Consider the following 23842-nt stretch of genomic DNA (forward strand, 5'->3'; position numbering starts at 1 on the left):
TGGTCAGGCTGCACAAATTCAATCGAAAGCTTTATGGTAGCATTTCAGTTCCCTCTATGTGTATGCACTGTAATCACACAAACAACTTGCTGATTGGGCACATTGGACTGCCTGCTATGTAGCCAGCTAGATGCTGCATGTGTATGCACTTCATATATATTTAAGTTTCCTTGACAATTCATATGGACGCCCGCCCACTCCTCCCTCCTGGGCAATGAAACTGCACACATCCTAGCTCTAAAGTTAGTGAGCCGAGCAGGGGCAGGAACAACGCGGGGCCCGAGTGCGGAGACAGACCGCACGGTCAAATATAATGAGATTACTAAACCATACAGATTAGTGAGGCAGTATTGCACTCCCCCCTCATTAACTAAACAGCAGGAGACGGCCATGGTGCCTACTACAAACAAACACTTTCCCAAAGCCGATCACTTATACTCATTGTTACCCAGAACTCTATTCAGATAGATGTAAAGACTGTAATCAGCGGGCGGACCTCAAACACATAATCTGGGCTCGCCCCAACGTAGTGCAGGGGCCAAACAACACACATGTGAATGAGGAGCAGTGGGAAACCCCGCTGCTCTGCTCAGAGAGCAAGGCCCAACTACAAGTCATCAGGCAAGCCGAAGAAGCCGCTAGGACCCAAGGGCTTCTAGCCGCAATCCAAGGGAGGGGAGATAAACTCCTCTGACGCTTGCCATTTTCAATAAAAGTTGTTTCAGCATCATCCGTGACAATCCCATGACTTTTTCAGGTGCCCAGAGTTTCTCTGAGTTTTCCAGGTTTTGCTGATCGCTGAACACCTTGATTACATGTGACACATTCTCTCCAATGAAAAATTACAATCAAGACTACTCATACGAAAAACTAGAATCAGTGCAAAAAAAAAGGCAGCGCATTTTGTTTGTAGGAAATATGACAAGAAGTTTTTGCTGTCTAACTCTCTTCCTTTGCTTGGTCTCAATCCTCTTGCAGAGCGTCGCAAACTTGAATGCCCAAAATTCCTTCACATGTTAATCGATTCTCCTCACCTCTCCTTTCTAGATAACTATTTGACTTTTTTCAAACCCTCATGTACGAGGAGTCACCATGCTCTAAATATCTCAACCTTTTTTGGCCACATTGATTCCTGTAAACACAGTTTTTTTCCATCAACAATTGAAGTCTGGAATTCATTACCAGGTGACATCCATTCACTAACACTGAAACAATTCATGCAAGCTTGTTTATAGATGTTTCTATGCTTGTTGTTTATCTTACTTCTGCAATAGCCTCATTGAGGCTGCAGTATGTATAAATAAGTAAAATAAATAAGTAAATAAGGAATGCAACCGTTTTGCAAAAAGCAGTATTTTTGTCAGTATTTGCTGCTTCTTGCTTTTGGCCTCCAGTACATTAGGCGGCGATTCCAAGATTGTCTCTCAAATACACGTCTGCAAGCTTGTGGCAGTACATGACTGTATTCAAACAGTAAGGATTCGTTAGGCACCTATGATTCAATTCATTTTTTACCGATTGTGCCTCACCTGTCTTTACCTCCAACTAAGAAAAAAAATTTTTACTGTTATTTTTACTGTTAACAACAGTTGCTTTTTTCACATTTTAAGAACTCGTAAAGAGTCAAAATGGCACAACAACACTCAATGCAGAAACATTCTCTCTCTCTCTCTCTCTTGTGTGTGTGGACAGCTACCCATAAGTGCTGGCTCAGATTCAGATGCTGTTGTAATACCAATAAAGGTGTGGAGTGCTGTCACCTTTCAAAGATACTACCACAAATATTTTCCAAAACAAATGCCAAATAATGTTTACAGCATGCCTTGACTGGTGGTATGAATATTTCTGAAGCAAAGGAATAGAGCTGCATTGCACACATAGATGTGCATACTGGGACCAAATCTACTAAGGTACAGCTCCAATTACCCTCTTACCCTGAGTTCAAGTTCTAGCCTGTCGATGTCATCAGCTGGTGATGGTGCATCTGCTTTCTGCTCCTTGTAGAAAATGCTGGCCCCAACAATGGTGCCCCCATCACGTGTCCGCCCACCCGTCAGGTTTACACCAGCTGCACACCAGACCTGTGAAATAAAAGCAGCGATACACTTTAGACTGCTCAGCATTACAGAACTGCACTAGGAAAACGTATTCTGTTAAAATGATATTTTACACCGCTATAAAAGCAAACAGGTCACTTTAACCGAGAGCGGAGGCTTGGTATGGCATAAAATCATGCAAAATGAGGTATGGTTGATGGAACAATGGTTGCCGATTCCTGTGATGCTGCATATTGTGGCAATAACTTACCAAAGCTAACACTCATTAAGAGCAAAAGAGATTACATCGCAAATTTAAGATAATTATGAGCTCAGCCTGGAAAGATTTGTCATTTTTTTTAAATAAAGAAGATACATATCTAAAAGAAAAATACTGGGAAGTTTGTGATCCCTAGCAATGATAGTGGACATGAGGTTCTTAAACAAAAGTTTGACATTCATTTTCTCTGCCAAAAAGCCCTTTCTTTTCCATTAAACAAGCCTGGATAGCTCTGAAAAGTAATCTACCAGTTTAGCTCAATTTGTATGCTAATTCGTGCCCCTCAGGGCATAAATACACTGCGGAGGCGCTGCTTCCAAGAGAGGTCTCCTGGGTAGGAAATGAAATGACCATCAATGACTACAGCAATAAGAGTTGTCACAGACACACAGTAATCAAAGAGCATGCCCTAGGCAATGAACGGTGTCCCAGTTGGCCTTTGTGACATGTACTGTGGAAAAACTGTGACACTTCAGCTGCACACTGATGAAGGCTAAATGCAGGCCAACAACATACTGGCGAGTCATTTTCACTGTAAGTGGTGCTTCTTCAAAGTTGGTCGAGTATGATGTCATGTGAATGAACCAGCAGTAGCATACAAGGTTCGCTCTGATCGTAAGACCAATCTATGACTCCATCAGCTGAAAAACTCTCGAAACTTAAGCAATGTTGTAGGGCACCTCATGCTTCTCTACACTGCAGATATGGATTTCTTTTCCAATAGAGTAGCAGTGCATGCACTACTTCACATTGGGTTCATATATATATCTCCACGTGAGGCCACTGTCAATGACATGCAGGCAATGTTGTACGGGTGCACATTGTGCTACAGAAAAAGTGTACTTGAAGCTACGGTTGGAGAATAAGTTCTAGAACAGTATGCAACACAAAGGTTACAATTATACCTGATTGTACTTGAGCAACAGCACTGAGTTGCACAGACCTTATTTTTTACATGACTACATGACACTTACCATGAGTCATAAGAGTCTGCATACCACAACTGCTACTTAGCTTTCCGTTCCTAATTTGCTGATTTCTGCAATGCTTGTCCTATCAAGTTTTCAAGTGTGCAGTAGATAACTACACCATCGTTTAAATGCAATAAAATTATTGACAGAACAGTGGATACAGCTCATTCTCCCATAATCACAGTGTTGGTCAAGGCAATATTGACATCAGTTAAGGCAAAGGAATACTCATGCTTAACAACTATATTTTTGTACTTTGCAACCTCAGTGCTGGCCCCACTAGGCAAAGTGAGGAGTGAGACCCTCTGAAATTGGTCAATCAAACAACAGAGAAACTCGAACAACAAAGAGCCAAGCAGGAAACCATGAAGCACAAGATGCAGTTGTGCAGCCAGGTTGACCTTCATGGGGGAGTTGGTCTCCTGGAGCGGACGGCAAAATACGGGCACTGGCACTGGCACGTGAGATGGTGCGCCTCCAGTTCGATGTGTTGATGCACTCAGTGGAGGCTGGGGCAGGTCCAGTTTCACAGGCGTCGTCTTGGTCGGCAGGCTCCAGCCATAGGCCTGAACTCGACCGTCTTCCTTACGCACATGTGCCCGCACTTGCTTGTACTGCTCCCGCCGTTCACGAGCACGCTGCGCTTGCAGCCTTTCTGATGCCCTGCAGCATGCATACATATATGACATGCAGCTGCCGTCACAAAAGCATGCACACAGTTCAAAGAGTGAAGATACAGCCATTGACCAAGTAAAATATTAGAAACACTTTAATTTAACCTTCACGTGCAGCCCTTTCATACTGAACTACACTCCAGAACAACATGGTGCTGGGCTAGTTGGTGATCTTCATAAAGGAACAAGTTGAGTGTGGGTGAAACAAGGGTTGTTTCATTTATGCTGAACATGTTTCATCCTGCAAGAGCATACGACATGTGCACTGAAAGAATCTGTTCTCAATAACCCCACCACTACATATACGTACTGCAGGGTGTTTTTTTTTTTTTTTAGTTTTTTGTTACCTTGGAGCATACCTTAACGAGACTACAAAGAAATGCATGTCACAAACTTTGCTAACTTTACTGCAACAGGCACTCACTTCAGTTCCACTCAGCAAGAAGTTCTGTTTGTCCACATTTTAATTCCATCAGCAGTTCTCTGTAGTTCCCCGCTTGATGCTAAATGTTTTCTCTGAATGACCTAGAATCTATGAAGTAAGATGCCTAGACTCACAGGTCACTGTCTAAGAAGTCAAAGCCTCGGTGCTTTTCCCCTAGCCTCTTCTTCCGCATCGACTCTAGTGCGGGGCTTAGCCTCGTTGAAGGAGCGTTGTAGCGGACATTCACGGTAGACACTGGCTTCTGCTGTGGCTTGTCAGTAGCACTGAACAGGTTGCTAAAGCTGCACAAAGGAGGAACAAAGCATTTCAAAAGTGCATGACCCAACATCCAGCTGACTGTAAGTGCTGTACCAGACATAAATATTGTGCTCCAGTACAGAAATAGCATTTCAAAAGTGCATGACCCAACATCCAGCTGACTGTAAGTGCTGTACCAGGCATAAATATTGTGCTCCAGTACAGAAATCAAAGTCTGTCACTAAAAATCTAACAGCAAGAATTCCATCATGAGCATAAAACCAAATAGTGTATACCCGGCAGGCGCAACATATGGCAAGCTGTCTCAAACAATGTGCAAAACTGATTAACAACAATATACAATAAAGAAAACTGGCTTTCAGCACAATACATTAAACAGAATCAAAACACAACTAGCCCATGTATGTAGGGACATTGAGCTGCCATCGAATGCAATGCATTGAGAGTGCAGCTGCATAGAGCAGGCAAAGTAATTAAGCAACAAAACTTGGCAAATTGCAATGTGGAACTGATTAATATAAAAAAAAAACATGGAAACTGGTGCCCATAAGTCATTTAAATTGTGTCATGCATCAAAGGTCCATAACAGTGTTCAGCACCTCACCACTTGTCCAAATACAGTAGAACCTCATTAATTCGTTCCCGTTACATACGTTTTCTCGGCGGCAACGTTTGCAATCGAGAACACAAAAAATGATCCAATAGAGTTGCGCTCATTTTTTACTGGTTCATACATTCCTGGAACAAAGGATTTTTTGGCACCAACATTCAGTACATAGCCAAACTGCGATCGTATGATACGTCTTCCAGCTATTAGATCCCATGTAAACAAGAAAATGCGCGAAGTGCGCGCTATCGAGAACAGCATATAGCTGCCCGCCGCAGCAGATTCACCCCGACACTCGTCCGCCCGTCTCATGTGATATCGTCGGCACGCACCCAGTTTCTGATTTCGACACCAGTGAATCTCCGGGGTCGTCGCACATGGCATTCGCAGCTATCACCATTACAGTGCACTGTATCACCGTCAATTATATTGCAATAAACATCTTCGCCTATCTCTTTCACAGTGCATGGTACCATTGGAAGCGTACAGCACACGATGCCGTTCCCCCTTGTAGACTGTGATTGTACTATAAGTTTTCCGGCCCATGTGAGCAAGGCGCACGCAACAGATAACAGTATATAGCCGCCCGTCTGAGGTGAAAATGACGCGCGCACAGTTTATTTCGATATCAGCAAATTTCTGGCCGACTTGACGCACGCCGCATTCACAGCTATTGCTGCCAAACCTATTGCAATAAATGTCTTCGCCTATCTGTTTTACAGCACGTGGTGCATAGTGCGGTGTACCATTGGTAAAGTACTGCATGCTTTTAGTAGGCAATAATTTAAACGCGCTGGTGTTCCCTGCTGCAGATGGTGCAATGTGGGCATCACGTTTCGCTTTGGTGGCATCCGGCGTCGCCCACCAGCTCAATTTTGTTTCAGTTTCCCACCGCCCTCTTAAAACACCATGCAATAGGAAAACAACAAAATGTGTCTCCGGCCATGAGAGCACCACCAGCTCAACGCGCGTTGGCGTCTCATGCCACAACAATTCGTGTGACGCTTCGCATTAATGTAAAATTTTTAAAAGTTATTTTGGATTGTACGTTTTCCCGGTCACTACATCTTTTCCCCAAAACGTGTGAACGAGGTTCTACTGTATACACATTCATTTCATTTATTTCTGCTTTAAATACCAAAAGAAATCACATGTGGGGAGGCACCAAATTGTGTCGTTGAACTCAAACAGTGTAAAGAACAAAGATCAATATAGACTACAAGATATAAAATGTGCATCACCAAATCATGCCACTCATAAACTGTACTTCTTTGTTGTGCAATGGGAATCTTTATGCATATGGCAGGCCTCAGCTAGTCCCCAGGTTATTTGGTCCTTAATTCTAAACAGAACCTTGGTTTATTGATACTGACTTGTGCTTCAATTGCTCATAAGATTAAAAAGGCAAAACAAGAAAGCAAAGCAAAGCCAGCACAAAAGAAAAATTACAGTACAGCAATTTGTGACAATATTTATATAGAACTAGAGCAAGAGACTGCTCAATCATTAGGTGATAAGCAGTATATTTAGAAACCTAAACAGGGAGGCACACAATAAAATAATACAAAATTTGAGGCACAGTGCAAGTTAGAGACATTCCATATAGAATGACATACCACATATTGGAATGCAGTGTGATCTGTTAGTATTTCATGAACCTTGAACAATCTGTATCCGTGACAATGTTTTTGCTCTGTTTCCATTCAAAATGTAGCCATCAGAGCCAGGAACTAACCCATGGCCTCATGCTTAGCAACAAATTGCCATAGCTACTTAGCCACCATGATCGGTCACATAAACACTGTACACAAGTTACTTAATTCGTATTTTAAGCCTTCTTTTATCCCACCTAAGCATTCTTTAAGCACAACATTACATCAACATTGAGCAGCAACTAGCTCCTTTGAAGCAGCATGCCCTTCTACCCTTGAGCCAACAACAAGAGGTAAGCCTGCTTCTAGTTTGTTTTCCCAAGGACACTTGTTTGCTCATGTACATCAGTACCTTTGCGGTGGTACACAAATGTTATCCTAATGAACATGCGCTTCACCTTTCTTTTCCCAACCTGCTCTGGTTGGAACTATCAGCCCATTATATTAAGGATGCATGGTGGTGTGCAAGAAAATGTGTGTGCCTATAGAAAAAGCTCAAATTCCAGGCAGGTCATGGAAACAGTCTTTATAAAGCCACCTGATTCCTTTTTCTTTTCTCCTCTAGGAGTAGACAGCCTTGCTGCTAAGGTTAGGTACAAAACAGTGTTAGGCTAACTGCGAGGCTATATCGAGGATGTCACCTTCTTTATAATTGGTGACAGACCAGGAACGCAGTGGCAAATGTCCCTCAAAGGGAACATGTATACATGCGCCAATGAATCACCTTGTCCACAGTTCCCCTCTCCTTTCTTATGCTTTGTATCCATGGCCCCAGCTTTTCTTTAATTTTTTCCCATTGCCACAAAACAGTGGCAATGGGAAAGGGCAACGCTGTCAGATGGTGAGGGATCTCTTTGGGCAGCGTGCTTCGACACTATGAAAATTTGTGTTTGTGCAAGTTTTTGTGACAATTTGTGAGTAAGTATGCAAATTTTACACAGACTGCTGTGCGAGCTACAAGATCGCCCATCTCATGTTTAATAACCAGCATACTGCTCAGCTAAAATCTTGAGTGTGACAGCCTTTTCAAAAGCACATGACATCATTGATGAACAAGTTTTATTTAAGTCGTTTGCTGCCAAGTCAAATGTGTTTATGGAAATATAGCCTATATTGCACCCCAAAGATGCATGTTATGTAGTCTATAGGTATTTGTCTACAAGTGTAGAGGCTTGGAAGAGTCAGTACAATCCATTAATATGACCAGCATAGCATGGAAGACAAGGAGACGAGACCATGAATGTGCTGCTGACAATGATAAAATGGCACTATAGTAGCATGTTTGCATTGTCTTGTTCTTATCACCAACATTATGCTGATCATCACAATGACGGAATCTTAAAATCTGCCCCTTCCCCCCACTTTTCAGGTGCTGGCTGCCGCCGTTTTGCAGAGGAGAAACAACTTGAGCCACTGGGTATGTGCCAATGAATGTGTGTCCAAATAGACAACTCGGGCCACTATGTGCAACTGGTTATACGCCATTGGGTATGTGCTCATCCCTGGTTAATCTCCCAGAATGGGCATGTGTGACTCCGAAATGAGGTCACACAACTCTCACCAATATTCTTCCCTCACTCCTGCGAAGATGGAAGCATCAACGTCGAAACAAGAAGCTCATCAAACGGATCGCGCTCCTCAACAAACAGATCGTTGAATATGCAACCAAGCTGTGCCAAGAGAACCGGAGGAGTACGTGCGACGGGCTGCAGGGAAAGCTGTCGGCGCGCAATAACTGGTGCCTGCTCAGACACCTGATTGACCCGTTGAGCAGCAAGACCGCAACCAACTGCAACCTCACCAAAGTTCTGAACGCTTACGATGGCAACGGCCAAAGGCTCATTGAAGACGTCACGGCGATCTACCTTAAGACAGAGAGAAGGCGATTTCTGATACCGGAGGAGTACGGGGGACCGGAAAAGCCGGCATTGGATAAACTGTTCATCATCACGGAGTTATTAACAGCCATAGACGAAAGTAATAAGACGAGCGCACCCAGAACGGACGCCATTACATACAAGCTGCTCAATAACATGAGTGATGCGGCGGCACGCGAGCTCCTGGGTCATATCAACAGAACCTGGGAAAGCTCGAAGTTGCCCGCAGAATGGAAAGAGGCTGAGGTACGGTTCATACCTAAACCCGGCAAACCTCTGACAATCAAGAACATGCGCCCTATCTCGCTCACGTCTTGTGTGGGCAAGGTCATGGAATGCATGGTTCTCAGAATACTTCAAGCACACCTGGACGAGACAAATCAGATGCCAGTGACCATGTATGGATTCCGCCAGCACCTGAGCACCCAAGACGTCCTGATCCAATTACAAAAACTAGTGATTAAAAGAGCAACGAGGCACACGCCCCGGAGTATACTGGCTTTGGACCTCAAGGGGGCCTTCGACAACGTGTCCCACGCCAGCGTACTCGAGAACCTGCGCAAGACGGGGTGTGGCCGCAAGACCTACAGCTATATTAAAGATTTCCTAACCAATAGAACAGCAACTATCCGGATAGGAAATGAACGGTCAGAGCCTGTGGAGCTTGGAGACAGGGGTACCCCACAGGCGTCTGTCCTGTCGCCTCTGCTTTTCAACCTAGCACTCCTGCCCCTGCCCGAACTACTAAATCAGATCAATGGCGTGGACAACGCGTTCTATGCCAATGATATAACGGTGCGGATGAACCGCGCGGGGTCCAATGCCTGGATGGAGGAAGCCCTGCAGAGAGTGGCAACAACCGTCCGCGAGTATGCCACGACCTGCGGCCTGAGCAGCACTCCACAGAAATCGGAGCTGCTCATGATACAGCCCGGAAGACCAAAGAAAGAGCCGCCGCCGAACATAATCATCACCATCGACGGCACAGAGATCAAGCCAACGCAGCAGATCCGGATACTGGGCCTGCTGTTGCGCAGCGACGGCAAGGCGCACGCAGCCGTCAACAAAATCAAGACCACATCAGAGCAAGTCCCGAGCATGATCCGGAGAGTCACCAACTGGAACAGGGGAATCAAAGAAGACGCACTGCGCCTGGTGCAGGCATTCTTCGTGTCACGCATAACGTACTCTGCCTTGTACCTCCAGCTTGCGAAGGTGAACCGCGAGACGCTGAACACCACGATAAGGAAAGCAGTCAAACTCGCCATGGGCATCCCAGTCTACTCGTCAATGCAGAAGCTGCTGGAAATGGGTGCCCACAACACGGTGGAAGAGCTGGTGGCAGCACACCTATCCCACCAGAGAGTAAGGCTGAGCTGGAGAGAGCACCGTCGGGCTGTCCTACGCAAGATAGGATGGCAAATTGAACAGCAACCGACAACGGAGCCGCTCCCCACAATGTGGAGAGACATTATTAAGACCAAGCCCCTCCCCCGGAACATGCAGCCGGGGAGGAACGACGAGAGACGCACTGCGCGGGCCAAGGCACTGGTTCAACAGCTGGAAGAGGACCTCGAGGTTCTCTACGCGGATGCCTCGCTTCCCAAGCACGGAACCAGAGCAACGGCGGTCGTCACCACCATCGATAAACTGGTCACAGGCGCGTCGATACGGACGACGAATACAGCCGAAGCAAAAGTGGCCGTGGCCCTCACACTCGCACAACCAGGAGTGAGGACCGTGGTCACAGACTCCCAGACCACCTATGCAAGCTACCACAAGGGGAACATCTCTCCCGCGGCACTAGCGATCCTCACCAAATGCAAATCACCGGGACGGGCCGTTGAGCTCGTGTGGGTCCCGGCTCACTCGCAAGTGGAAGGCAACGCACTCGCCGACCACTATGCCCGAGAACTGTCAGTCTGGGCCGAGGACGAGCCAGAGCTACCGCACCCCGTGACAAGTTACAAAGAAATCACACAAATGTACAGAAGCGGCAGATGTAGGCTTCTCCGTCCGCATCCGCAACTCATCCGAATGCAGCAAACGATCGTGCGACGCACGCAAGCGGGGTTGCTAGCGCATCCCGTGCTCTTGCACAAGATTTTCCCAACAGAGCATGACACTTCATGCCCGTTTTGCAGACGGTCAAAAGGCACTTTAGCACACATCCTTGCAGAGTACACTAAGCTCAAGAACCCACGACCATCCGTACCCCCCAACCTCCCCAGCCCCAACCCCCCCCGAGCGATGGGAGACCTTGTTGTCCAGCCCCGACCTACCGACCCAGCTCGCGCTGGCGGCTAGGGGCCAGGAACTGCTGGACGCATATGGGACCTGAGAAGAAGGTTCTACCCCATCTGGTGCCAGCGCGCACCAACCGTTACTAAGGGCTCAGTACAAAAGTTGATTCTCTCTCGATAAGCATCATGCATTGCCTTCGTCCTTACTACACGGACAGCTAACACACCTGGAGGCAACAAGGCCATGCTCGTGGCTACATTGCCAACTCAAACAAACTTTGAATAATTTAGATTTCACCAATGCTTTGGATCTGCCGTTTCTTCCTTTCTTCTCTTTTTTTTTTTGCCGACATTTTTTTGACCGAGAATCAGGAAAAACACCACTTTTGTATTCTCAACTTGCTGCTATAGTCTTCAGCACTGAGGGATATATGAACATTGGGCTCAACAAGCCAGCCCCTACATCACGAACTGATGCCGCGTGTGCTCTGAAAATTGCCAAGAAAGCTTGACTAGTTGGTGGTTATAACTATACAACATGATTAACCAATGATGCACGAAGAAGCACACAGTAAGAATGCTAGTGCTGTGCATTCTCGTCTGTAGTTAGCAGCAGTTAATCATAATTCATTGCAGACTCTGTGAACTTATCCTTGCCTGTATAGTCTGTAAAGTGTCATAAGTTCATCATGTTGCAGAAAGGTTACAGTGCTTCAAACTTGTATTTCAATCAGAAGTGTGTGAAGAATGAGCATGAATTATTCAAAAGGATATATGAACACCACCTAAAGCATGTTGCATGCCATACAAAGCTAGCTCCAAAGGTGTGGCACAGATTCCTTTTAATCTAAGCAAATTGCAATGTCCAGACGAAGAAGTAAAATATACAGGAACGCTGACTCGCAAGTACGCCACCGTGCTCTCTGCCTCTTTTCACCTCCTTTCTACTTCGTCACTTTCTGAAGTAATCTCCTCACCTTGTTCTTTTCTGTCTGTTCGTGCTAAACATGCACACCGTGCAGCAGTCAAGTTGAGAAATGAATGTGTCAACAAGCGAATGTGTCGAGAATCCTTTTATCTATCAAATATTAAGTGGCCGGAATGCGTGCTTTTACTGTTGTTGCTGTTTGAAACGATATATCATTGTGGCGTGTTTTTCAATTGCAACTGCAATGAGTAAAGGTATGATCAGCTGATTTGTAAGAGTGAAATTATTGTGCTGTTGAAATTACTCATCACCGTTATACTACAGGAGATAAAGGCGATAACAGTGTACTATTTGAGCAGAGCAGCGACGGCATATCAGCTAATGATGGTGCTTGCGGGCACAAGGCTAATCCAAATAGAAAACAATATGAAATACTTTGAGCCCCCGTGGGTGCCAGCTTGCTATTACATTCACGACTGTCACTTGAATAAAACTGTACTTGCTTTAAGCAGAGTTCCAGCATATAACAAAAATGTGCTGATGTTCCTGAGAGCCTGCAGTGTGCCCTTACTAATGTTAGGGCACTGCTGCCACCAGTCGCGAAAACAAAGTGACGCAGTGTGTATTAAACACACCTGAAAGATTTCATTGTAGCTGGAAATAGCCTGGTCGCAGGACTCACATTATGTATAGCATGCTGGCTGAAGCATGCCACAACACAGGCAGAAATATGTCGTAAATTGAAGTGCATTAACACAGACGAGATACAAAAGCACACTCAAGTGAGCAATGCTACGCATCAAGTTTTCTCTCAGTGATGTACTGAATGCATACCAACGTGAGCCAGATTAGAGCCTTTCCATTACAGTCTGTTATTAATAAATGAAACTTCAGTTCAGTAACAGTATACCAACATACAAAATTGGACTGTTTGACAGCTGCTTCTGTGACACTGGCACTTGCAGTAGAAAATTTTTGTGCATTTAAAAGCAATTAAATATCCTGTGAACTTTGGCAGGCTACAAGCGGTACTCACTAGCGCACATACATACACATAGCGCTACATGGGCGACAGCAAAAGAGTGTAAATCTCTACACCAAACGAATCTGTCAACAAATAGAAAGCCCACTATGCCCCACTACAAGCCATGCCATGCTAGTGTCGCCGCAGACGACCCTGCTATGGGTGCTAGTAACAAGTCACCCGCCATCTATGACTTGCATCACAAAGCAGCTGGCTTGCCAGGACACAAGTTGCAATGCCTTATTAGGCGAGTCGGCTTTCCTGTCTATTTTACTCAGTGGTGCAGACCTTTGTAAAATTTAAGAGAGAACCAATTATCTAAATTAGTAACCTGACACAAGGAGTGCAATTAGAGTTACTGACATTACTGTTTGTATGAATTTGGCGTTTGTTTCTTTATCTTCATTGTTTTCAAAGCATTACAATTCATACAGAAATCACAAGACCAGAAAGGGTTAACTGAATTGTTCCATCTGTTTTGTTTGAGAAGTTGGAATTGTAAAGTATGCGCCTTACCTATTCCAAGATTTTTCAGTTTTGCAACTTTTTCTAAAATATCAGAGACTAAATAAAAGATCTACATGCAACGTTCACAACCACTTTCCTTTTCTCATGGATTCGTTATAGCTGCTGCCTAACACTTTCGTGTATCGCAAGCATTTGAAGTTTGAACAGGGAGTGCCAGAGTTATAGCTCCTCTGAAAGCTGACATTGCACTGTTCAATAAAAAATTACATACAGCTATGAAAACAGAGCTTTAACTTTCCTTTTATTAAGAACATATTTTCACAGAATATGACACTGGTGAGCATCAAGTCGAGCCATACTGCTCAATGCACAACGTGCCACCCAAATTTTCACCTAAAGTGTGCAAAATAACACATGCAAAAAGTTACTGAAAGAGAAAAATTGTCATCCACCCAAATGTGGCACATAGCTACAAAGGAAACACATACAGATTTCTAGTAATGAAAGCTCCGCAGTTGAGGAAAAATTTGTCTTAGTCCAGAATCTGGCACCAATACCTTTGTAGGGCAGCCACTCTACCAACTGAATTAACCAACCAAGAGGCTGGCAAATCACAGCATGAGGGCGAATTATTCGACAACTCGAAGCACAGGCACACTTAATATGGAAAATCAGTTCTGTGGAATCCCGCAAAGTGGAGGAAGGGTCATAATAGAGAAAATTGTCATCCACCCAAATGTAACACCTAGCCACAAGAAGTGTTAGTGCATGCAGAAAACCAGCAACAATTCCGACTTATTTTATGCACAAGCAGTAGCTGCTGGGCTGCTTCCTACTGCTACTGCAAATAAAAGCTTTTTTAGTGTGCTTTCAATTTATCATTGTTAGTATAAAATTCAGTAATGTGCAAAGTTGGGCAAGTTGGTGGTTGATCATCATACTGTGTTGGTGAAGCAACACACTGATCAGGACAAGGTGTCGTGTATTCTTGTGTCTCTCCACCTTACCCTGGTCAGTGTGCTGCTTCACCAACATGGTGTGATGTTATTATAAAATCTGCCGCACACTCTTGCTTATTGTTTTGTTATTTTTGCACCTTTCATATCATTCAAATTATTCCTAATGAAAGCATCATCCTCTGCTTTTAGCGGAACTGATCTCAGACTTGAATTTCACGCAAACTACTTCATGTCAACAGCACAAAAAATCATAGCACCATATCATCTTATCACTTTTCTTTTTCTTTTGTGTGTGTGTGTGTGTGTGTGTGTGTGTGTGTGTGTGTGTGTGTGCGTGCGTGCGTGCGTGTGTGTGTGTGTGTTTACAACATGCCTAAGCCATGTGGCAAGAAGCAGTCAAAGCACGTAAACGCAACGTTATAGAAATAATTTTATTTAGTCGACATACAGTGTGCTTCTAAGTTACACATTGGTTTCATTGGCTTTTCCATTGCATTCACTGCTTTCCTCTTTCAGAAAGAAAAATAGTTACCTCTCCCCTTATTCAGGTACTCACACACATCTATAAAACCACTAAATGCAGCACTTTTGCATTCAGTCAAAAGGCAGCTTTTTCATTAATAAACCATGCTATCTCGTATACTTTTGTGTTCACTGTACCTTGCTCTTTAAGAGCATGACCATCACTTCCACTGTGCCCACATGCACATGCAATTCCACAGTGTTCAAAAAGGAAGACTGGCCACTCTAATACACAGCAAGTCTAATAAGTCCATTGTTGCATGTACAATTGATGACTCCTTTGTTGCCTACTCACACAGATATACGTCTTAGCTTGACAGGAGGCTAGAGATTAGCAAGTGCACAGCTTACGACTACAAGCTTGTCAACAGTTTCAAAGCACTGATCACCAGCTCTCCTTAACCCCTTCCATACCATGGACAAGCTGGGTTTGTCCCCACATTTCTAGTAAAGATGGCCAAGCAAGAGCTCAGTTCGTCAACAGTACTTTTCATTTTCTAGCAATGCCATGGACGAGCAGGTTTCGTCTCAGTGGTTTCTCATGCTTCTGGTAGATGGAAGCTCACAATCTTAGCGTCTCAGTGGTTTTTCATGCTTCTGGTAGATGGAAGCTCACAATCTTAGAGGCAGTACAAGCAGGAGCGAGTTTCTTTTTTTTTTCTTTCTGTGAGTAAAACATCCTTGCGACTGGGTTCCTTAAAAATAATTTGGCCATTTTTGGTCAGAATTCTAGATATACAGTTGAACCCACTTATAACGCTTCCGGCTTTAACAATATATCAGTTATAACAATGAGAAGCTGCTGCACCGTCAACTTCTGTAAGTTTTGTATGGTGAAATAACCCGCTTACCACAATGCTCGATGCCGCGTTATTGGTTATAACGATGAAGTTTGGCTGCTGGTTGTCTGAGCCGAAAGGTAGTGAAATGCGAAATCCTTGAAAAGAAAAAAAGAAAACGAGAAATTCGAGCCACTGCACGATGGGCCGCTGCTCCAACAGCCGTTTCGCGCTTATTTTCTAGCCATCTCCACGCACCTCTTTCCCGTTGCCCTTCCCCCCCCTCCGAACACGAATGGACTGCACGCACAGCTCGGCTGCATCCACAGCTCTACGCCGCTTCACCCTCCGAAACACGAACGAACCACGCCAACTGTGCTGCTCGCAGGTTGCTCGCATGATACTCACTGGTTCCTCATTCAGCGTTCTACAAATAGCTTAATCGCTCACGCTGGTCTTGATTGTTTGCGTCAAAATCGTTCCTAGCCACACGGTTTCTCGCTGCCAAAAGGGAAGATGGCTGATCAGCCCGCTGATCATCGACAATGTACGACGTTGCCGGTGAAAAGAAAGCGCACGGCTGTAAATTTAGAAACTAAATGCGATAAGGTGATTGTCGCGACCATGCTTGCATCAGATAGTGACGGCAGCAATGACGTAGTAGGGCTGGCTGCCCCATGAGGCGATCGTCGCGAATGTGCTTGCATCAGATAGCGACGGCGATGATGACAGCAGTGACGTGATAGGGCAGGCTGCCTCAAGGTTGTCCTCACAGGAGGCCCGGCAGATGATTCAGTCACTCCGTGGCTTCGTTTTCGCGAGGAACCTTCCGCTGCACTACGTGGAGCACCTGGATGCCTTGGAGAAGGATGTCAGCAAGCTTCGCATAAGGTATGCAAAGCTGAGGGACGTAGGGTTTTCTCCTGCAAGCCAGTGAGAAGTACATGATGAGATGCTTGTGGTGATCTCACCTCAGTGTTTCTTCTGGATTTCTAAAGCTGACAGGCTGCTGCGGCAGCATTTTCGCAATTTTTAAGAGGCCCCTTCTGGGGCCACCAAAGCGATGCCGTCTGTGACACCTCTTTGCAGTTGTTATAGCAGCGCCATCCTTTAATGCCGACAGCCGTGGCTTGTTACACGCAATCAGAGTGCCCAGGAAGCAGTCAAGAACACAATCTGCAGCCAGATGGAGGAAGGTGGTGGAGAGGGGCACTGGCCTCCCCGCTAATATAGTTTTCTCACAACAGCTCTGCCATCCCCCTATTTTGATGTTTTCACGCCACTCGGTTATAACAATTATCGGTTGTAACAATGAAATTTTCGTGGCACCTGAATATTGTTATAAGTGGGTTCGACCGTAGTATGGCTTGGAAGGAGTTAAAAAGAAGCTCACAGGTAGCACACACTGGAATAACATGAACACTCTGAGCTTCGGTATGGCTCCCTCTATGTGGGTAGTCATCTGAGAGTTGCTTTGACACAGTGGCATCAGATCAAAGCAGATCTTCATCACTGAGGGCATTAGAAGCATTGATTTTCTCTTGCCAAACACTTCTTCATATTGAAAGTGTCTGTCAATGAGGAAGACCTATCCCCTTTTCTACCTACTCAAACAGTTCACTATCTGGAGTGAAATCCTTGCCTGAGACCTTACTGGTACAAGCCTTAGAAGTGAATGTGATGTTTCGCAAAGGCTGTATTACAATGGGAATTATTTACCTTGTAGGGTTGATATGGGTGGAAAGCATATGGCGTCTGGTGTTATTTGCCATGGGCTTCAGTATGACCATCTTGGCGCAATAAATCACCAAAGATGCCAAGTCTGTATGAAACTTCACCATCATTACAATGGCACTATTGCACCACTGGTCATTTCAAATGGTAACAATCAGTTCCTCTCCCTTTTTAAAAAAAATAGGCTTTGTGATCTCAGCAGTAGCCAGGTCCAGTACCAGAGAAATAAGTTGATCTTTCAATATTGATGTTTTCTTGCAATACCTTGCACTGAAAGCAACCACTACAGCATGACATCACAAGCCTCTCTGCATTTGTCTTCACTAAGAACATTAATACAGGCGAGTGTCTATGAGCCAGAGCCTATTGCAGCAGGATCATCTTTATGTTGCAAGAAATGTTCTTGACACACTGATATCTTGGTAGTCTTGCTCCAGATTCCTTTGTGCTCCATACAAAAACACAAAGTGAGTGAGTCATCATGAGTAGGGTCAGATGATAGTTTGCCTGAAAAACAGAAATTAAAAAACTATTGCAGACATTGAAAAATAAATTACATTCTGACTTTGCTGTAGACATATTCAGAAAATGAGTATAAAGGCCACTACAGTCAAACCTCAAAGTAACAAACTTATATTTAGTGACAGCAGCAAGTATAGCCACACTAATGGAAAAACACGTGCAGAATGTCGCTTTCAGTATAACTAGCCAATGTTGGCGTGTAAAATCGTGCCGGTGTCTCTGCTACAGGGGCAGCTACGTGGTGACCGGCTGAGTCGAGAGAGAGCAGTAGTTCCTCGCAAAGCTTCCCCACATGAACAAATTGGCTACTTTTCATTGGTCTCCCTGATCGCTGGCATATGACCTGCCACACAATATCTCCAAGACCCATTCACTGCATGGCAGGAAAGTCCTGCTGCTCACCTCCTACTGCAGTGCGTGTTCTGCCGCTGCCAGCACGCTATGTTTGTTTTGCTGCTAGTGTGACCATACTTGTACTCGTGCACATATGGCGCCATGTCATGGTGACCACTGCAGTAGCTACAGTTAACGTGAAAGCTCCACTTTAGGTGCAATCTTTACTGCATTTGGCAATGGTTTTGATTCCATAATTAGTGGTCAAGTCCCTTGCCCAATTCTGTTCATAAGTGCTTATAGATTGATTGGTATCGATTGATTATAGATTACAGATGTTATCCACAGAACTGTGAAGTAGCTTTTGGTGCTGAAACATAAAAACTTCAACTTACTGAAATATTTAACAACATTCTTTTATTATAAGTACAAAATGCCTACATTGGGCTCAATTGTACTATAAACATGAGGTCTATCCACCGCTAAAAGAGATGCTAAAGAGGATACAAAGTTAAACTAGACTGGCATATTACACATATACAATAAGAGTGCCATATAGGTAATGTGAAGATTCTGGCTGATGACGTTTAACATCCCCTAAAATGCTTTTGCTATGCCATAGTGGAAAGCTCTGGATTAATTTTGACCCCTTGAAGTTGTTTAAACGTGCTAGAGGGTAGGGGTTTTTCCCTTCTGCTCTGATAGCATCCAGAGAAGTGACTACTGTTTTGTGCCTATACATGGCAACAAAATTGCACTGCCACAACGTCTAGCCACGTCGTGCCTATGTGCCATTGTTTCAGGAATGTCAGTTCACATAGGGCATCACACTGACTTACAACAAGCCTAAACCACAGGCACTGCAACATTCGCACGGCGACCCAGTTCAGCTGCCACTTCAGTGGAGACTTGCCTGCTGCTCTCAAAAGTATGTTGCAAGACAACCATTAGGGCTACATTTTGAGGTTGCAGCAGCTGCGCTGCTCCAGCACATTAAAATTCACTGATAGGTACTTGCCTTGAATAAAGAGGGCAGAACAGATCTGAAAGTTCTTCATAGGTAGCCAGTTGTTCTGCTGAATTGCTGCAGGCCAGGTGCTCCTTCTGTCTTCTTTCAGAAAACTTAAGAGCTTCACTTGCAAGAGCAGATTAGTTACAGTTCTCAGGCTACAGCCTGGCACCATGGAGCAATGCCAAAGATGTGAGCACTTCATTAGACTCGCACCATTCACAGAAAGTGTTGCCGCAAAAGCAGCAGAGACACTAACACATACAAAAATGCGAAGCAAGTTATGAAACAGGAAATACCCTTCAGTGAGCTTCTAGCAGAGGTGCAATGTTACCAGAGCAAAGCAAGACCTTGTAGAACTGTCAATGACAATATATCTTTAAAATAATGTACTCTGTATTCCTTGAGAGCAAAGAAAAATGAGAGACAGGCCCGGATCAAACACAGTTCTGCAGGCCTACTAGAGCATAGCAAATACAAGCATTCAATGTGCATAAGTGACAGGTCCTATCAAAAGCTTTCTTTAAATATTTGCAGAAGTTGTTCTTAATTTAGGCAAACTTCTAAGCTTCAAGCTGAGTTAACATGCAGGAAGCCCTTGTTCAAGCTCAGATAATGTTCTGCCTCCTTGAACCTGCTAAAATATGACTACTACACCAACTCATTCAACAGTGCTGTCAACTGAGTGACCAGCTTTAGGTAGGCAAAAAGGATAAGCATGTGAATGCCACCAAGCAAGTTTGCGCAGTGTCACATGATGTTTGATGCTTTCATTTTGCTTTGTGTTCTAATAATTTTTTGTGATTTTTCTAAAAGTTTGATCTCAGATATTCAACTGTGGTGCAGGAGATTCAAAAGTACACTAGTTTCAATATAGAACATAGCTGATGAAATCAAGCCAGAATTTCACCACATTTAATGTTGTGAAATCTAAAAGAACCAAAATAGACACTTCTTCCACAAGCCAAAATACTGCAGAGCTAAATATGAATTAAAGTCGGCAAAAGAGATTGCAGTTCGGCAGCGTAAACAAAAGAATGTGAAGTGCAAAGCCAAATCATGCAAAAGAAACACAATAAAGCACAACAAAGGATGCTTAGCACTGCACGCTATTACTGGACAACTTGCAGTACTCACTTTGTGCTTCAAATGCGAATGCGTGAGAAAAGAAGAGAAGAAAGAAATGCCACCACCGATCATGACGAAGAAGCAGCATAAGCGAGATGTTTAACTTACATCAAGAACAGAGCCACCACAATTACTTTCAGCCCCTGTGTATAGCACAAGCATAGCGAGAGCCACAGTCTCATCACCATTTGTAGCTATACACTAGAGGAAGGCAGGAGGAGAGTTACAAAGAGAAGACACAGGATTACATTGATATTCACGGCAAAACCACAACACCCTAGCTCATGCTATGCTTAATGATCAAAATAAACTAATGGTTACTTTCTGCTACACTGGAACACCAATTTAGTGCCACAATATATTCAATTTGGTTTCTCTCTGCAATATTTGCAATATACACAGTTTCCATTGCCACGCAAGTTCACTAAAACCACTGCTAAGTAAACGCCTGTGCTTAAATGTCCGAACAGCACTACATCACAGTGAAATAGTCAACCACTGATTATTTGGACACCGGTAATTCGCACATGCTTGATTTATGGACAGTCCTATGGTCTCGCCACTAGCCCCATAGACTTAATGTATAAGAACGAGCGAAATTTCAGATACCGTTACAGCATGTCATGCGATAATTAGGACTGCATCAGCACAACCGTTGAGCTAATGTGGCCACCGTGTCAAGCAGAAATAGCTATAGTATTTTCATTCTGAGCCGTTGCCAGGATGATCATCGGCCATGTCACTGGCGCTCTGTGAAACCAGAACTAGCGAAGCCTAGTCAACCTAGTAGTTACCAATGAATATTCGGTTGCATGTTACGTTTATCTATCTGTAGTGACAGCATGACAATGGTCATGATACGGGCCTCGTTTTTGTAGTGATGCTTTCCACTTGATTTTATGCAACTCTTATTATCCGCTCTTCATGGCTGGCTGATCCCGTTGACAATGCATGTGGAGCATCACTCTGACAACTTACAAAGCACAAAAAGCGTGAAAAAGAATTGAGTAAAAGGCACTGCTAGAAAATTATGGCCATGAAATGTCTAGGCCAAGGGCAAGCATATGCACACATAGCTACACACTCTGGTAAACATTGGCCGTATTCTTAGATGATCACTTTTGAAATATACTTTCATTTTCACGATATTCCACATGACTAGCACTGTGTGCATCGAAGGGCAGCAACATTTCAGCACTGTGATAAGATAGCATGCTTAGTAAAGCACCAGGAATGCCATTACTCACAAATGCTGTTCTATATTGCACTAGTCCCGCAAAAATGAAGGTACAGATGAACCTTGCAACAACGAAATCGGCGGTGAACGCAAAAAAACTTGCTTCTGCAAAAATTTTGTTGTGAAATGAGACAGCACAGATAGGTAATGCATTGCACAACGAAACCTTACTGTCAAAATTCTGTTAGCCTTCTTTGGCAAGCTTTGCTCGAGGATATAGAACCGCAATGCCAAGAGTACAAAGTGCACCGCATGCGCTGATCAGCAGTGGCAGCACTGCGATGGAGCAGTATTCTCTGTCAATTGCTTTTGGAGGATATGATCACTTTTGCAAGATTTTGCGTAACTCTGCATTGGACACAGAGCAACAGCGCTTCATGCATGCAGCAGCATTTCTCCAGCGCATGCTGTCGCCCCTAGGCATAGATGCGTTCCGTGCCGAGCGAAAAAGTGATTGCACCTCGTACACCCGAAGGCAATCAATTGAGCCCCTTCACACAAATCTATGTCCGGCGCCGAATCCACGTTAGATGCCTGTTAGGTGGCACCAAAATCAGCATTCTTGAAGCAAAGAAGGCGTATTCCCGGACGATCACTCAATCACAGCCCAATGCGTGGCACTCCATGCTGCGAGCACCATCTCAAGCGCCATAAACAATTCCACATCGGTGGGACGTGGATTTCTTTGTTTTTATCACTAAGGTGCACACTATGCACTGCACTATGTGTGCAAAAACCGACATCACATGTCAGCAGCAACATGCGCCCACTTCAAACGGGCGATCAACAAACAAGGTGGTGGCCATGACGTGTTTCCAGCACATGCAATCACTTCCAGCGCCTGGTTGTTCTTGTAAACAAAAATGGTGGCGCCCACACAAGTGTAATGTGCTGGTATATTGAGCAATTTTAGTGCAAAGCAATCACATTTGAGCTCATTTTGGAGCCTGCTAGTCCTACGTGAGTAGGTAATATGCGGGGTTATATTTTGGATAATTTTGTTGATGCGAGAATGTAGTAAAGTGAGATTTTTTTTTCATTGTCAAGTATGAAATGCATTGAATTCTATGGGCGTTCGCCGGGAATACGAAAATATTTTGCTGCCTCGAGAATTTTGTTGTCGCAGGATTTTGTTATCGCGGGTTTCGACTGTATCTACAAAAGTGACGATCCAAGAATACAGCACCCCATTTTTTGCCACTTGTGGAATGACCTCTTTTTGGGGGGGGCAAATCCGGTATTTCCGACTCCTAATTATTCGGATGTTTTGATGGTCTCCACTGAGTCCGAATTACCAGTTAGCGAATGTACTAAGAACAGAGAGAATGCAAAATGTGGGATGCTGTTACGATTCAAAAGATGGACAAGCATTTGTAAGCGTGCCACCACTTTCCTGTCTTGCTTTACTATTTCTTTTAATAGTGAGAAAATATCATATCTGTTGTCCCAAGTTTCATAATGGCGTGCCTGTACCCTTTATCAGATTCTGTTGCCTTGTGTACCTTAAATATATAGTAAGACCTTATTAACTATAACTGCACCAAGATTTGCAAACAGGTTCAAATCAAATGAGATCTGAAACAATTAAAGCAACCAGACTGTACCAAATCGTAAAGCAACATATACCATAGCCATGCCAAAGAGAAGTGGCAGCATTACATGCAACTGGAGAGGAGGCAGAGCACTTACATCTTCCAAATGGAGGACCGGTTCTTCTTTGGGTCCGCAGTGGGGTCTGTGCGTGAAGCCTTGATCATGCCTGTCCATCGAATGGCCTCCTGCAGCTCCATGTAGCGCTCCTTGTACTGGTTCCTCTCCATGAGCACACGAGCCATCTCCACTCGGGTGAAACGCTTGCGCTGAGCCATTGGAACATCTTCCTGCTGCAAGTGGCATCCCAAAGCAGTGATCTCAAGAGAGTTGTAGTGCAGCATTGCGCTGAGTGGACATCCAAGTACGACCCCCACACGTATGTACGAAATACGGCAACCACAACAACCTCAAGAACGGGAAACGAAGTTATTTAACAGTGACCCTCCACAATTTTAGGATTTAAGCATTGGAGAAGAACCCCCTCAGATGAGAAATGTGGATTTTTCATCTGAGGGGGTTGATCATCTGAGGGTTGAGGGTTTCATCTGAGAGGGAGATGAAAA

General features: G+C 44.3%; 1 protein-coding gene across 13 annotated transcripts in view; it reads right to left on the reverse strand.

Annotated features, from left to right (window-relative positions):
• The window catches only part of syd (JNK-interacting protein syd), a 102009-nt gene that overhangs the window by 42517 nt on the left and 35650 nt on the right, over positions 1 to 23842 (reverse strand). For all 13 annotated transcript variants that reach the window (XM_075688500.1, XM_075688507.1, XM_075688506.1 and 10 more), the window contains 4 exons: positions 23376 to 23569; positions 4520 to 4687; positions 3689 to 3950; positions 1935 to 2081 (listed from right to left, as the gene is read on the reverse strand). In XM_075688500.1, the coding sequence (XP_075544615.1) occupies positions 1935 to 2081; positions 3689 to 3950; positions 4520 to 4687; positions 23376 to 23569 (771 nt within the window). The remainder of the gene's footprint in view (positions 1 to 1934; positions 2082 to 3688; positions 3951 to 4519; positions 4688 to 23375; positions 23570 to 23842) is intronic.

This window comes from Dermacentor variabilis, chromosome 4 (assembly GCF_050947875.1).
Source record: "Dermacentor variabilis isolate Ectoservices chromosome 4, ASM5094787v1, whole genome shotgun sequence".
Taxonomy (NCBI): domain Eukaryota; kingdom Metazoa; phylum Arthropoda; class Arachnida; order Ixodida; family Ixodidae; genus Dermacentor; species Dermacentor variabilis.